This window comes from Taudactylus pleione, unplaced genomic scaffold (assembly GCF_031769625.1).
Source record: "Taudactylus pleione unplaced genomic scaffold, aTauple2 ptg001337l, whole genome shotgun sequence".
NCBI classification, from domain to species: Eukaryota; Metazoa; Chordata; class Amphibia; order Anura; family Myobatrachidae; genus Taudactylus; species Taudactylus pleione.
Window position 1 is genome coordinate 925,119 of NW_028285737.1, and position 17,343 is coordinate 942,461.

The 17,343-nt window shown below is 44.3% G+C and overlaps 1 protein-coding gene across 1 annotated transcript in view; it reads left to right on the forward strand.

The window, feature by feature from the left end:
* The first annotated feature begins 284 nt into the window (after nt 1–284).
* LOC148443071 (uncharacterized) overlaps nt 285–17,343 on the forward strand; it is a 71,829-nt gene continuing 54,770 nt past the window's right edge. Inside the window, exons 1-5 of the mRNA XM_088463299.1 lie at nt 285–341; nt 1,936–2,047; nt 5,324–5,421; nt 5,867–6,584; nt 9,241–10,395. Coding sequence (XP_088319425.1) covers nt 1,996–2,047; nt 5,324–5,421; nt 5,867–6,584; nt 9,241–10,395 — 2,023 coding nt within the window. The 5' untranslated portion in view covers nt 285–341; nt 1,936–1,995. The remainder of the gene's footprint in view (nt 342–1,935; nt 2,048–5,323; nt 5,422–5,866; nt 6,585–9,240; nt 10,396–17,343) is intronic.

A 17,343-nucleotide genomic window follows, 5' to 3' on the forward strand; every position in this document is an offset into this window, starting at 1 on the left:
TGCTCCCCCTCTATAATAAAAATAGTTATAACAGGACACCACAGGATGCTTCTCCTGTATAATAATAACACGACACCACAGGCTGCAACCCCTGCATAATAGTAATAGTCACCATCAGACACAACAAAAGTCTCCTCTCTGCTGCTCTAGCCTCTTCCTGCACAGCACAGTCTACCGGAAGCTGTTACAAAGGAAGGAAATTGGTGGAACGCACAGAGCGGAAGTCAGGTGGAACGCACAGGCCGAAAGTCGTTTGGAACGCACATAGCGGAAGTCAGGTGGACCGCACACAGCGGAAGTGGGGTGTGCAGCGCATTCCGGGTGAGGACTGGTGGTAACTGGTAAGTACATACATATACAGGGAGAGATATAACACGGTACATGTAGCGGGTGTGGGGCATGAAGGGGACTTTAGTCTCCTCCTGCACTCTGCGGCCAGTCCACCTCTCTCAGCTCTGGTGCTGCCCTGTAACTCTTCCCTGCTGCACTCTGTTACCCCACACTAAGGGCCCCCCTGTTACCTCCACACTAAGGGGCCCCCTGTTATCTCCAAACTAAGGGGCCAGTTAGTTTTGTCACACTGGAATTTATTGCCCCCAAGCCAATCGTGTTCCTTGTTTGCACCATTAGCCACCGCTCCCTGGTTATTTATCATTGTTGCCCCCCAGTCGGTGCAGCCCCTCCGATACACAGTGTTTTGGTGCAGCCCACTACCCTGCCCAGTTCTACACTAGCAACGCTACCGGTGGGATCTACCTGGGAACTTTCACTGTGCTCCAGGAGCTCAGAAAATGGCTCAAGCGCAGAAATCCTTTGGAAGCTTAATAGATGACAGAAGCGCAGAGGTCCTGTACATTGTGTGGGGAGGGTGCTGGGCTCCAGCACTGACAGCTACAGGCTTAGAAAATAGATTTGTTACTTCATGTCGTGGTTATGGGGGGAGGAGGGGAGACACTGAGTGATTTCCGAGACCAAATGGCTCCTTAAATAGGCCTCTAAGTCTGGAGTTGTGACCTGTTCCTAACCCCCCCTCCCCATCAATCCCGCCTCATACCACTCACGCGGTAACCTCTTAATGCCGCCTAATAGTGCTCTGTTCACCTGGTATCCCCCTAATGCTTCCTCATACCGTTTACCAGGTGTCCTCCTAATGCCACCTCATACTACTCACATGGTAACCTCCTAATGCCGCCTCATACCTTTCATCTGGTGTCCTCCTAATGCCACCTCATACCTCTCAACTGGTATCCCCCTAATGTCTGCTTATACCACTCACCTGGTATCCTCCTAATGCCTCCTCATACTGCTCACATGGTAACCTCCTAATGCCGCCTCATACCTTTCATCTGGTGTCCTCCTAATGCCACCTCATACCTCTCAACTGGTATCCCCCTAATGTCTGCTTATACCACTCACCTGGTATCCTCCTAATGCCTCCTCATACTGCTCACCTGGTGTCCTCCTAATACCTCCTCAAAACGCTTACCAGGTGTCCTCCTAATGCTGCCTCATACTGCTTACGTGGTATCCTCCTAATGCCTCCTCATACTGCTTACCTGGTGTCCTCCTAATATCTCCTCATACTGCTTACCAGGTGTCTTCCTAATGCCGCCTCATACTACTCACCTGTTAACCTAATGCTGCCTCATACCTCTCATCTGGTGTACCTAGGATGGCACCCTGCAGCCAGAATCTATTTAGCAGTGCCGCCTGGAGTGTATTTAGGACGCTTCAAATAGTCACACCGCTGCCCTTACAGCTCCGGGTATTGCTTTAATCACTGGCGATTGTGCCACACCACCGAATGATGTCACACGGAGGGGGCATGGCCTGCATCGGGCCCACGAATAATATCAAAATGGCCCCACCCCTTTTCTACTGTGTAATCTCTGTTACTGACACCAGACATTATCATGTGTTTTATGGGTTATTAAGGGTGAAGACCTGACTAATATTACAGTAGAAGATATAGAGACAGAAGAAGAGACGCACGTGATGGGTGATCAGCAGTGTAAGGAGGAGGAAATTCCTACAGATATCAGCACAGGTGAGTAATAGTCACTTATTACAGAAAACAGTCACATATTCTCCTTGCTCCGTCACTACAGCAATCTCTTATCCTGCACCCTCCTCTGTCAGTACAGACTAATGAGGGAAATGTATCTGCCCAGTTAGGGAGTCAGGAGCCAACAGTCCCTATTATACTCCTGCTCTCCCCCTCATATCATGTCACTGTGTGTTACCAGCCCAGAGATCTGACCAGTCTCCTCCCCACACTCTCTGGTGTATCTCATACATCAGGAGTCATCAGCCCCTATTATACTCCTGCTCTCCCCCTCACATCATGTCACTGTGTGTCACCAGCCCAGAGATCTGACCAGTCTCATCCCCACACTCTCTGGTGTATCTCATACATCAGGAGCCATCAGCCCCTATTATACTCCTGCACTCCTCCTCACATCATGTCACTGTGTGTTACCAGCCCAGAGATCTGACCAGTCTCCTCCCCACACTCTCTGGTGTATCTCATACATCAGGAGCCATCAGCCCCTATTATACTCCTGCTCTCCCCCTCATATGTCACTGTGTGTTACCAGCCCAGAAATCTGACCAGTCTCCTCCCCACACTCTCTGGTGTATATCATACATCAGGAGCCATCAGCCCCTATTATACTTCTGCTCTTCTCCTTACATTACATCACTGTTGGCTACCAGTCCAGAGATCTGACAGCCCCCCACCACACACATACACACACGATTCTTGTACATCCAAACAAAGGACATCAGCATAGTATTTTAATCATTGTGCAACGGGATGAAAGACCATGGGGGTGATTCAATTGATTGCGATGTTGAATAGCCCCGAGAAGGAGGTCCTGGAGCTATTCAATTCACTGACTTAAGTGCTTCTAGTCGGACTTAGCAGAGCACTGTTAAGTCCAACTAGAAGCACGTTTGATAGACAGACCAGGGTGTTTAGTTACGAGAACTGGCATTTTCCGACTTACGTGCCGGCCAGGATGCTGTTAGCGCCGCACTAAGCTGCAAAACAGCATCGCGCCTGGCACGTTAGTCGTATTTCTGCTCTCCACTGAGGAGGTGCGAGCTGAAACCCTCTTTAGGGCCGTATTCAATTAGATGCGAAAATCCGTTTTCTGCGAAAAAGTATAGCGCATATCATCATTTCGCCAGGCGGAAACATTTCGCCGTATTCAATTCCAAATAGTTTTCGCGTACACGAAAACGCAATGTAAAAGACGAAAAACATTCGCCTATTAATAGGTGGTGAAAAAAAGTGCAGAATTGTTGTTTTGGGTGCAAACATCGGGAACCACTCAGCACCCGTGGGCCAGATCCCCCCAAATTATAACTGCGTAAAAAAATCCCTAAAAGAAAATGAGGAACACCCCAAAAAATTACTTTGAAAATGGGGATGAAAAAGTGCAAAGTGGGGGTAAAAACTTTTAACCTAGCTAAATTGAAATTTGGGGGGTCTGCAAGTATGGGGGAGGTGTTATTTTTATTACAGGTGCTTGCTGAAGGTGCGTTTTTTAAAACTTCACTTTTGCGATTTTAAACCATACTTGTACCCATTTTCAAGCACCCCAAGTTTGACAGGAGTACTTATTTTCTCAAAAAAAACTGCTTAATACTATTCTTCACCACTTGTGCAAAGATGCTAATTAGAGGCAATTGACAGCACTTAAGTACCCCAAATACCTTGTAGGGCTATTCAGGGACATCTATATTGATCCCCAATGTTAGTACATCTTTTGGGGGGTGTCAGGCTGATTTCCCTATTTTTGACAGCACTTTTCGCCTGTTTGAGTTTTGCCGGGATGCGTTTTTCGCGTCCTTTGGAATGAATACGGTGAATAGTGGGGGAGCTCTTGATAAGTTTCCGCAGCCAAAACACGCGAAATGTGCGGCAGGCGAAACCTTTCTGACTTTTCGCGGCTAATTGAATACGGCCCTTGGCTTAACATCTCGGCCAGTTGACTTGCTCCGGGACCTTATTCCTGGGGCTATTCAACTTCGCAATCAATTGAATTTCCCACTATGTGACATTGGTAACTATCCTCCCAGTGCACTACTAAATGTGACATAGTCCTCCAAGTGCACTTCATGTAACATTATTAGCTGAATGTTTGATTCTTTATATGTAGTTGCATGGTGTGGAGGCCCAACATGGCGGACGTGCATTGCATGAGTTCCTGATTTCAACCGCTCTATATTTTACTTCTTTCTCCTGCAATCTGTGGTCTCCACAATGATGCTGGCCATACTATTGGGATTCGGGATTGAAAAAAATCTAAATCCCGGAATTCCCAGGATACCCGGGATTGAGTTGAAAATTTCCGGCTGTGTGACCACCCTCCTTCAGTCCAAATTGAAGAACAGCAGGCTTCAGCAAGCTTTTCAGAGTGCAGGGCTAGCTCAGGACACTGGCAGGCAGCAGCAGGCATCGACTCCCATCTCTCAGTAGTCCCAACTCCCACCCTGGTCATCTCACAGCAGCCAGTGAGTAAGAGTGTCAGCAGTCAGCCTCCACTTAACAACAGCTGGCCACCCACAGCAGACTCCACATTGCAGGTGGGCGCAGCTGTATAAGGGTCGGGCTGGCGGGTGGCTGCGCAGCATGTTCCCTGTGTGTGCCGCAGCTTAATCCCGAAAATCCCGGGATTGGAGGCATCAATCCTGGGATTCAAATCCAGGTGTTTTTCATGCTAAATACCAGGATTGGCTTCCTTAGCTTCGAACCAAATTCCCCATGAAGGCATCTCCTCTGCCCTCCAGAGCCCTATTGGACGTTTCTTGGTGACACCCCTCAGCTGTTGGTTGCCTTCTGGATGGCTGGGTTCCTTGAGGTATCTGGGAATGCATTATGGACTGTGGCTCCTCTTCACAAAGGCAGCTCCATCACACCCTGATGGTACCACCCCACACTGGGGCCTTTTTTCTCCCGGACACTAAATGGCTACTGGGAGCTCTTTCTGTCATTACTCCCATAGAGGCTGATTCTGTGTCGGACGCATCAGCGATATACGAAGCAGTGGGGAGATGTTTTTCATCTGCACATATGTTTTATTCACACCGTACATGACTCCAGATTCACTGCGTTTCCAGTACATGCACAGTCCCGGAAAACATAGGCCTGTATCAGCCCATGTTACTGTGGCTGAGCGGAACTGCATTTTAGAGATTTTCTCCCTGCACCTCTCCCTCACAGACCCTGATTGTGATGCCTTTTGTGACCATATTATCACATCATCTGAAAATCTTATAAATATCAATGTACTCAGTCACAGTGTGTCTCCTACAGATGGACCCAGTAACAGAAATACCCCACAGAGATGTCCCCATCCTCTTTATTCACAGGATTTTACAGAATGGAGTCACAGGACCCCACAGGAGGATCAGGTAGGTAGGATTTAGGGTCTCACCAAAATACCAAAGTGATTGTCACTGTGATCTATAGAGAAGCAGTGTTTGTGGTTTGGATATGGGATGCCGGTGGTCGGAATGTCAGCTGTCAGAATACTGACAGCGGCATCCTGACAGTCAGACTCTCGACCCAGCTAGATAAGTATACTTACCCTAAACCACCCCCCAACCCGCAGTCTAAGCCTAACCTTCCCCAGCCTGACCCTATCCCTAAACTTAACCATTTGACTAATCATACTATCAGGATTCCAGCTCCAATATTCCGACTGCTGTTGGGATTCTGGCGCCGGTATTCTGAGTGCTGGCATCACGACTGCCAGGATGTCAACTAAATCTCATATGTGCTTTATACACTCATATTGTTCTAATTAATCTCAGGTGATGTATTTAGACAACTCTCGTTGTTTTCTGAACTACTTAGGGTGAATATCTGACTAATGTTAAGGCAAAAGATATAAAGGGAGAAGAAGAGACATATGTGACTGATAATAAGGCAGAATATATAAAGGGAGAAGAAGAGACGTATGTGACTAATATGAATGCAGAAGTTATAGAGGGAGAAGAAGATACGTATGTGACTGATATGAAGGCAGAAGATATAGAGGGAGAAGAAGAGACGTATGTAACTGATATGAAGCTAGAAGATATAGAGGAAGAAGAAGAGACGTATGTGACTGATATGAAGGCAGAAGGTATAGAGGTAGAAGAAGAGATGTATGTGACTGATATGAAGGCAGAAGATATAGAGGGAGAAGAAGAGACATATGTGACTGATATGAAGGCAGAAGATATAGAGGAAGAAGAGACGTATGTGACAGATACAGAGGTAAAAGAAGAGACGTATGTGACTGATATGACGGCAGAAGATATAAAGGGAGAAGTAGAGACGTATGTGACTGATAATAAGGCAGAAGATATAGAGAAAGAAGAAAAGACGTATGTGACTGATATGAAGGCAGAAGATATAGAGGGAGAAGAAAAGACGTATGTGACTGATATGAAGGCAGAAGATATAGAGGGGGAAGAAGAGACGTATGTGACTGATAATAAGGCAGAAGATATAGAGGGAGAAGAAGAGACGTATGTGAGGGGTGATCAGCAGTGTAAGGAAGACGAAATTCCTACAGATATCAGCACAGGTGAGTAATAAAAACTAATTACAGAAAAGAGTGACTACAGCAATCTCTTATACTTCACCCACCTCTGTCAGTACAGACTAATGAGGGAAATATATTTGCCCAATAGGAGAGTCATGAACCACGAGCCCCTATTGATTCCTACTCTCTCCATCACATCATGTCACTTTGTGTTACCATCCCAGAGACTGACTCCCCACACACTTTCTTATGTATCATACATCAGGAGCCATCAGCCCCTATTATACTCCTGCTCTCCTCCTCACATCATGTCACTGTGTGTTACCAGCCCAGAGATCTGACCATTTTCCTCCCCTCACTCTCTGGTGTATCTCATACATCAGGAGCCATCAGCCTCTATTACACTCCTGCTCTCCCCCTCACATCATGTCACTGTGTGTTGCCAGCCCAGAGATCTGACCAGTCTCCTCCCCACACTCTCTGGTGTATCTCATACATCAGGAGCCATCAGCCCCTATTATATTTTGCTCTCCTCCTCACATCATGTCACTGTGTGTTACCAGCCCAGAGATCTGACCAGTCTCTTCCCCACACTCTCTGGTGTGTCTCATACCTCAGGAGCCATCAGCCCCTATTATTTCTCCGAAGATGTGTTTTATCTGTTTGATACAATTCACAGTTGAGCTATGTATATACACCGATCAACCATAACATTAAAACCACTGACAGGTGAAGTGAATAACATTCATAATCTTTTTCCAATTGCACCTTCATGGGATGGGGGCTATATTAGGTAGGAATTGAACACTCATGGCCTGATTCAGCACAGAACGCAGATGCAAATGCCAACACACCCGCTCACGCAATACAGCTGCGAAATATGCTATTTTATCGCACTCGCAGCCCAGTATAAGGATGCCCACTTCCCCTCTCAGACATCCGTAATACCTTGCAAGTCTCCAAAAACATCAGTAACATCGAGAAACGTCGGAGCCTCATGCAACATTACAGCAGGTCAGACTGTACTCAGAAATTGCTAACCTTCCTGCACGCCATGAGGCCTCACTGTTTCCCCTCGCAGAGACTTAATTATGTACGCCCCTGTAACGGCGTTTAAACGCACTGGCATGCCTGCATTTCACTGACCAGCCCCCATCACCACCCACAAACTGCCCTTCCTGTCAATCACTGAGCCATGGGTCTGCATATTCCCTGCGATCACTTTCCCGATCGCAGTGTCTAGTTCACGCACTGCAATGCATACTTATGCGCAGCACGCCAACATCGGCCGAGTGCGTGCGAATTTGCATATCCGTTTCTTGCTGAATCAGTTGATGCATTGGAAGCAGGAAAAATGAGCACGTGTTAGGATCCGAGTGACTTTGACAAGGGCTAAATTGTGATGGCTAGACAACTGAGTCAGAACATCCCCAAAACAACTGGTCTTGTGGGGTATTCCCAGTATGCAGTGGTTAGTGCCTACCAAAAATGGTAGGGAGGACAAACGGCAACAAGTTTATGGGCCCTCAAGGCTCATGGATGTGCTTGGGTAGCGAAGGCTAGCCCGCCAGGTCCTATCCAACAGGAGGGTTACCGTAGCAAAAATTTTTGAAAAATGAATGCTGTCCATGATAGAAAGGTGTCAGAACATGAAGTGCATCACAGCTTGCTAATTAGCCACAGACCAGTCAATGTGCCTATGTTAATCTTTGTCCACCTCCAAAAGTGCCTACACTGGGCACATCAGCGTCAAAACGGACCACGATAGAAGGTGGGCTGGTCGCATAAATCATGTTATCATGCGGACGTCCGGGTGCATGCATGTAATTTACCTGGGGAAGAGAAGAAGGCAAGCTGGCAGAGACAGTGTGCTGCTCTGGGCAATGTTCTGCCGGGAAACTTTGGGTCATGCCATTCATGAGGATGTTACTTTGATACATACTGCCTACCTAAACATTGTTGCAGACCAAGTACATCCCTTCATGGCAATGGTATTCCCTGATGGCAGTGGCCTCTTGCAGCAGGGTAATGCATCTGCAAAACATTGTTCAGGAATGGTTTGAGGAACATGACAAAGAAATCAAGGTTTTGACTTGGCCTCCTAACTCCCCAGATCTCAGGATGATCGAGCACCTGTGGGATGTACTGCAAAAACAAGTCAGATCTGCTGCTAATATTTAGTGCCAAATACAAGAGGACACCTTCAGAGGTCTTGTGGAGTCCATTGGGTATATTTACCAAAGGTTGATTGTGATCAATTTTGTATTTCAGGGTCTAAATCATAAATTAACATGATTTTTGACATAATTTTTCTAAATGTCAAAAATCATGTGTTAGTAAATGTGTGATTTACGGGTATATTTACTGAAAGTCGATTTGGGTTGATTTTTGGTCAATTTTGTGTCTAAATCACACATTCACTTACAGATGATTTTTTTGACATTGTTTAAAAAAAATTTAAAATGTCTAAAATAATCTGTTAGTAAATGTGTAATTTAGACCCTGAAAGAAAAAAATATTAAAAAAAATCGACCCACAATCCGCCAAACTTGACTTTTAGTGAATGATTCAGGGCTGTTTTGATGGCACAAGGGGGACCTACACCTAATATTAGGAAGGTGGTTTTAGTATTTTATTATATAAAAGTTTTTGCAGTTTGCATATTGAAATTCCACTTTCATACATTTATTTCCAACAGATGGACACACAAACAAGAAGACCTCAGAGGTAGATCTCAATGTGTCTCCAGCTTTTAAAACAGAAGATAACATCACACATCATGCTTTAGGGGAAAGCCCCATTATTCTTAATAAACATTCAGTACTTCTCAGTGCCGATAAAGCACCTGATCCCTACAGTCATGGGGAATGTTCTCAACCTTCGTATATATTGACACAAAGTGCAGCACATAAAGGTGATTCAGTATTTTCCTGTTCTGAATGTGGTAAAAGTTTTATACATCGGTCAGTCTTTGTTAGGCATCAGAGAAGTCACACAGGTGAGAAACCATTTCCCTGTTCTGAGTGTGGAAAATGTTTTACACATAAATCAGGTCTTGCTACGCATCAGAGAGGTCATACAGGTGAGAAATCATTTCCATGCTCTGAGTGTGGGAAATGTTTTACACAGAAATCATTTCTTGTTAGACATCTGAGAAGTCATGCAGGTGAGAAACCATTTCCATGCTCTGAGTGTGATAAATGTTTTACACATAAATCAGGTCTTGTTACACATCAGAGAACTCACACAGGTGAGAAGCCATTTTCATGCTCTGAGTGCGGGAAATGTTTTACACAGAAATCTTTTCTTGTTGAACATCAGAGACGCCACACAGGTGAGAAACCATTTCCATGTTCTGAGTGTGGGAAATGTTTTACACGAAAATCAGCTCTCGTAACACATCAGAGATCTCACCCAGGTGAGAAACCATTTCCATGTTCTGAATGTGGGAAATGTTTTACAGAGAAATTACATCTTGTTACACATCAGAGAACACACACAGGTGAGGTATCATTCTCATGCTCTGAGTGTGGGAAATGTTTTACACAGAAATATAAACTTGTTGAACACCAGAGACTTCACACAGGTGAGAGGCCATTTCCATGCTCCGAGTGTGAGAAATGTTTTACACGGAAAGCATTTCTTGTTAAACATCAGAGAATTCACACAGGTGAGAAACCATTTTTATGTTCTGAGTGCGGGAAATGTTTTACACAAAAATCAGATCTTGTTACACATCAGAGAACTCACACAGGGGAGAAACCATTTCCGTGTTCTGAATGTGGGAAATGTTTTACAGAGAAATCAAATCTGATTAGACATGAGAGAATACATACAAGGGAAAAACAATTTCCATGAGCTGATAAGACATTAAACAGGGTTGCAGTAATGTTTTAATATTATAAAAAGCTGTTGATATTAATGTGGATGAATGAATCATGAGTACAGTTACAGGATGTACACTTAAAGGTATATCTCAGAGTTATGTAGGGCAGATTAAAGCTCCATTCACACCAATTTTTAACGTGTTATAATGCTATATTTCAATGTCATTGGGCAGCATCACATAAAACTAGACAGATCACACTTGTACTGTATGTAACTTATTGCAGTTTTCTTATTCTGTTAGATATCTGTACCACTGTAGTTGTTAGGGTCCTATGTAATATGTATAATATGTATATCAATGCATTTCGCAACTTTTTCAGACATCCTTAATAAAAAGTTTCCAAAGTATGATAAAACTCATCGCTCAAATTGTTTGGTGGGCTATATATTTTTATCTACTGTATAGTGGAGCGATTGCTTCTAACCTCCATAAAGAGAAAGACCACCTATTCCAAAACCGCTATTTAGAGAACAAACTAGTGATAACACATAACATTCTGCTGTGAATAATATTTTTCTAGTACCATTCAGGATTTATTCATCGTTTTGCCCTAGAGGGATTACAAATCCCAGTTTAACTGCATCATGGGGGTAATTTTGACTATTTTTAACTGTCCCCATGCACAGTATTTTACTGGGTACACATATATATGGAATAACTTTTCTTGAAAGTTTGTGCACCCATAGTTGGCTCATTTTAGTCTGCTCAATGCTACTTTGTTTTTGGATTTTTAATATGGATATGTGATGTTTTCGTTAATGTGTTTTGATGTATATTAAATTAATGTCTTTTTATTGAACTTGGTGTGGATTTCTGAATTCTCCCAATAGTGAAAACAACTGGATATATCTATAGCACAGATATTTTAATATATGTCTAATAGTAAATGTAAGTAAGATGTCCCCTCACTCAACAATAAAACCGTGAATGAGGCCTGGAATGAGGAGCGTTTTTAAATAAATAAAACCTTTGCTTTAATAAAGCCTTTAGTTTTAAAATAGCATCAGGCTTTGGAGGTAACATTTTTATTCTTTCCACCGTGTGCGCACACAAAGGATTGCGCAAAAGCAGAACGCACGTATAGACCTAAGTCTACACTAGGCCGATAGATTAGTGTATTTGTTTTGCAGGGATCCCTGCGAGTTGAAGGATAGTCAGGCAGTAAATTCTGTCCAATTGAAACCTTGCAACTTATTGAAAGATGCCCAGCAGATCTCTTGCCTACACAATGTATAGGTAAAGGCATGAGATTATATGAGATAAAGTAACTGCTTAAAACATGTTATCCTATACCTAAGTAATCTCTGGCTTTGTACTCATCTATCATGTAACTTTGCCTGTGTGTTTGATCTCACAGTTGATTACATTAAGACCTACCTATCAAAATACACTAGAGGTGCATGTGAATTAGCCAAACATCTTAGAACGACTTACAGGTCCATTTATTAATGATTGCAATGCGATCTAGCTGCGACATTAGCGCCCATGATCGCGCCAGCGAGCTCTTTACTCCTGTGCCAGGGATCCTGTGCATACGCAGTCTACAGACCACACATGTGCGGCGTCCATTGCCAGGGGAGGGTTCCTATGGAACCTTCTCCCGGATAGTTTTGCAATATGTAGTCCATGGGTTACATTGGCAAACTCCATCTTCAGCTTCTGGCCATTCTAATCCAGTCTCTGCCATGATTTTACTTAGCTTATTTTTAATAGTCCTGTTCATCCTCTCTACCTTGGCACTGGCCTGCAGTCGGTAGGGGGTGTGAAGTCGGCTATTAATACCCATCAGCTTACATATATTTTGGAAAACATCACCTGTGAAATGGGTACCCCTATCACTCTCGATGATTCTAGGGATACCGTACCTGCATACAAATTCCTGAACTATTTTCTTAGCAGTGAACGCAGCAGTATTAGTGGCCGCTGGGTAAGCCTCAACCCAGTTAGAGAATACGTCTGTGCACACTAATACATACTTAAGGTTCCTGCAGGGTGGTAATTGGATGAAATCAATTTGTATCACCTGGAAAGGTCCATCAGTCGGTGGAATCTGGGATGGTTCGGTAGGGATCGCTTTCCCTATGTTCTTTCTCAAACAGGTCAGACAGGACATTGCTATCTTCTCTGCTTGTGAAGAAAAACCTGGTGCGCACCAGTATGCCCTCACCAACTTGCACATACCCTGTTTACCCAGGTGAGTCAGACCGTGTGCTGCCTCAGCCAGGCTGGGGTAATATGCCTTGGGGGCTACTGGCTTACCCTGTCCATCCCTCCAGAGCCCAGAGGACTCTTGCCCACACCCCTTGGACTTCCAAATGGATTTTTCCTGAATTGAACACAAATTTTGCTTATCAATTAATTTCAGCATATCAATAGATTGAAATGACATAATTGTTTCAGTTGGAGGAAACATTTTTAACCCTGTCGCCCATTTTGCAGCTTCGTCAGCTCTGTTGTTGCCCAGTGACGCCGGGTCATCCTCACATGTATGGGCTTTGCATTTAATTACTGCCACTGCTTTGGGCAGTTGGATTGCTTCTAAAAGATGTTTTATGTATCGGGTATGTGCAACTGGTGTGCCTGCTGCTGTCATAAAATTTCTCAGACGCCATAGAGCCCCAAAATCGTGCACCACCCCGAACGCGTACCTCGAGTCAGTGTAAATGTTAGCAGATTTGCCTGCTGCCAGTTCACATGCTCTAGTCAGTGCTACTAATTCTGCCACCTGGGCTGAGTGAGGAGGACTGAGAGGTTTAGCTTCTATGGTGTCTGTGTCATTTACAACAGCATAACCTGTACATAATTCCCCTGTGTCTGTTTGTCTATGACAACTCCCATCCGTATAAAAAGTTACATCCATATTCTCTAAAGGTGTGTCATGTATGTCAGGTCTAGCAGTAAAGGTCTGATTCAGATATGTCATACAATCGTGCGTATCATTATGTCTGCTGAACTCACCTCCCGCCAGCAACTCCTCTCCTTCCACCCTTTGTACATCATGTTGTACATATGGTAGGTATGTTGCTGGATTCAGCGTACTGCAATGTTTAATAGTAATATTTGCAGGAGCGATTAGAGCTAGTTCCCATTTGGTGAACCTAGCCGAGGAGACATGTCTGGTTTGAGCTGAGTTCAACAGAGCAGATACAGCATGGGGAGTGTAGACAATCATATCATGGCCCAATACTACGTCCTCACTTTTACTCACCAATAAAGCGGTAGCTGCTACACTTCTCAAACAGGTGGGGAGTGATCTTGCCACCGTGTCCAATTGGGCACTGTAGTATGCTACGGGTCTACTGGCATCACCATGTTTTTGTGTAAGGACACCTGCAGCACAACCATCGGCTTCCGTACAATACAAATCAAAAGGTTTTTCATAATCAGGTATTCCCAATGCAGGAGCTCTTGCCAGACTATCCTTAAGATTATGGAAAGCCTGTTCTGATTCCTCTGTGTGTATGACACGATCGGGCTTTGAGGAAGAGACTAATTCCTGTAAAGGTAAGGCCAAAATAGAAAAACCTGGTATCCACATTCTACAGTATCCACACATTCCCAAGAAGGTACGAATTTGCTGTTGATTCTGCGGCAGTGTCATGTTTTATATGGCCTGGATTCTATTTGTTGTAAGGTGTCGTAACCCCTGGGTTAGGCAGTGTCCCAAATATTTTACTCTGGATTGGCACGGCTGTAGTTTGTCCTTAGCCACCTTGTGTCCTGTTTGTGAGAGATGAAGTAACAAAAGTTTAGTATCATTCAAACATGACATAAACGAGTCAGAACATAGCAATAAATCGTCCACATATTGAATTAGAACAGATCCATTGGCAGGTTGAAAAGATTGCAAACAGTCATGCAATGCCTGGGAGAAGACACTGGGGCTGTCTATGAAACCTTGGGGTAATCGTGTCCATGTGTATTGTAAACCTCTGTATGTAAATGCGAATAGATACTGACAGGATGGAGAGGCACAGAGAAGAAAGCTGAACAGAGGTCAATGACAGTGAAATGGGTTGCATTTGGTAGGATTTGCATCAAAATGACAGCTGGATTCGGCACTACGGGGAATTGGCTCTCTACTACCTTATTAACACCTCTAAGGTCTTGTACCAGCCTATAACCCCTCCCACCACTCTTCTTCACTGGAAAGATGGGACTGTTGGCTACACTAGCTGTACGAACTAAAATTCCCTGTTGCAATAATCGTTCAATTATTGGAAAAACCCCTAGTTCTACCTTCTGCTTTAGTGGGTACTGGGGAATTTTTGGAGCTTGCCTTCCGCTTTTTAAATTTACCATTACTGGGCTTACGTTTGCCATTAATCCAGTGTCCTGTCCATCTTCAGTCCAAAGGGAATCTGGAATTAGGGACAACATTTCATCTACTTGTGATGGAGTTTAATTTAAAATGGTAGAGTGATACATTATCCTTTGAGGAGTGTCTAACATGTCCCGCACCTCGTATACCATTCTCTCTGGGATATCTAAAAATACACCATCAGGGGTGCAATATATAACACATCCCATTTTACATAACAAGTCTCTGCCCAGTAGGGTAGTAGGAGCCGCAGCAGCCAGGAGAAAAGAATGCCTGGTATGCAACGGCCCAATAGTAACCTCTGGACTTTGTTAAAGGATAATGTTCCACTTTACCTGTTACACCCATTGTTAGTACTGTCTCGTTGGTCACCTGCAAATTAACGGGAGATATTATCACCGACCTGGTCGCCCCTGTGTCTACAAGAAAAGGATATTCAGTACCAGCTACATCAACCATCATGAACGGTTCTTCCCTAGTACTTCCCGTTAATCTGACCATCTGTAGACTACAGGTATGACCTGACCCTAAGCATTGGCTACCATTCTCCAATAAAGCATTTACAGCTACAATTGGAGCTGGTGCCTGCTGAACATTTGCTGGCCTCTGTGCATATCCCTTATGGGGATATCTAGGTCTTCCCTGATGGGAGATCCCTACTCCTTTACTGTACAGTTTCTACTTAAGTGTCCTGTTTGTTTACAGTTAAAACATGTTCGTGTTTCGGGTGAAGACGTGGTGTTGTGAGGTTTGCGCAGAGGGTAAAGGTGGTGGATATGGGTAAGGATAGGGAGGGTAAGGGTATTGTGGGGGATAAGAGGTTGGTGGATAGCCTGGGACCTGTGGTTGCATCGGGCTAGTAGGATAGAGTTGTGTTTGTTGTTGAGTGGGGTTAGTGAGAGCACATACTTGTTCAGAAGTGAGTATGTGTGCAAGTGCGTCTGTTGGCTGTGCTGTTTCCGTCATTCCCTCCAGAGCTTGTATACTAACAGCCATTAGTTTTTAGCTCCGGGCTTCTCTCTTTTTGGAGATGTTTTTATCATGTTCAATAGCGGTTTCTATGAGGGTATCGATTGTAAGTCCCCGCCAGCCAGGCTGTGAGGTCTGAACCCGAGTTTTTAAACTCTCAGACCATCCACAAGTACCGTAACTATCATCCCCCTGTGGTGAGTGCTATCTTTAATATCTTCTATCCCAGTGTACTGGGTGATAGCCTGCAGAGCCCGATCGCAGTAATCTTCTGCAGTCTCACTCTCTTTTTGTTTAACGGTGAAAATTTTGTTCCAGTTAACTACTACTGGAAAATATATACCCAACTGAGTTACAATGCGGGAAATGTTACCTTGGTTTACTTGGTCTGTTAAGGGAACGTCACCATCCAATACACAATCCGTGATAAATTTTGTCACATCGGTATTGCGTGACAGACAGGCCCTTAACACCACACGCCAATCTTTATTAGTGGGCTCATGTGAACTACCCAAATTTCTCAAAAATCTTTGACATTTGGCTAATTCCTTTTTGGGATTGGGGAAATCATTTATGATGGAATTAGTTCTGCTCTTGTCCAAGGACAATGCATTACTACTTCCCTCGTGGGCACTATACCATTTGCGTCTGCATTTCCATTTGGAACAGTTATTGTCCGAATGGGATGCAGACCGGTAGCGCTGCTACCTTTGACCTGGTTACCTGGCTGGGGGTTAAGTCTGCTGCTGCTGCGTATGGTATGAACGACTTCCTCTACAGGTGCAGAGGACACTAATACTTCCCTTGCTGTTACCGATGGAGATGGCGGCACCACTCGTGATTGTGGTGATGCAGCATCTATCATCTGCACAGCATGGGAAATGGCAGACATTACAATAGGCTCATCATCCGCATCATGAACATTTTCTTTATAGTTGCTTAAGAGAGGGTACAAGTTGCTTGTTAAATTTTTATGGGTATTTTTGGTTACTGTACTTGCACCTCCATCCACATAAGGTGGGGGAGGTGAGCGTGAACTGCTGGCAATACTCTCCACGACGCTACATTGTCGCATGTGCGCGCCATTTTGCGGCTCGCCCGTATTGCAATTTAGCATCGCGGATGTATTTTCTGACAATGTGCTCGCGACGCTAGTTTGCATCGTTTGCACATTGTTAAGCCACGCATCCCCTTCATGCTGCCACAGTTTTAAACATTCAAAATATTTAACCTTTTTCTCTCTGGAGCGCATCAAACTGATGTGATCCCGGACATTGTCTAACACATTTTTATCGAAACTACCAATTCTGGGAAACGGTCTAACACTCTTTCTCGTCATATTAAACCATAAATCACAATAAATGATTGCATAAGTACCGTACTTGGTATGCATGATACGACGGGCCGATCCGATCAGCGCCTCCATTAGCAGCACATCATTGCCTAACATCTCTACTGTTTGCGTGGCTCCCATTCTGAGACAACTCCTATGCTTTTCAATAAAGATTTAAACCGGTGAAAGACAATCAAGACACTTTCACTTACCTGTGGACGATTTAAGTCGGCGGCGCCCACACACCTGGATAAGATTTAGTAAGGCAACTTCCACACCCGGATAAGAT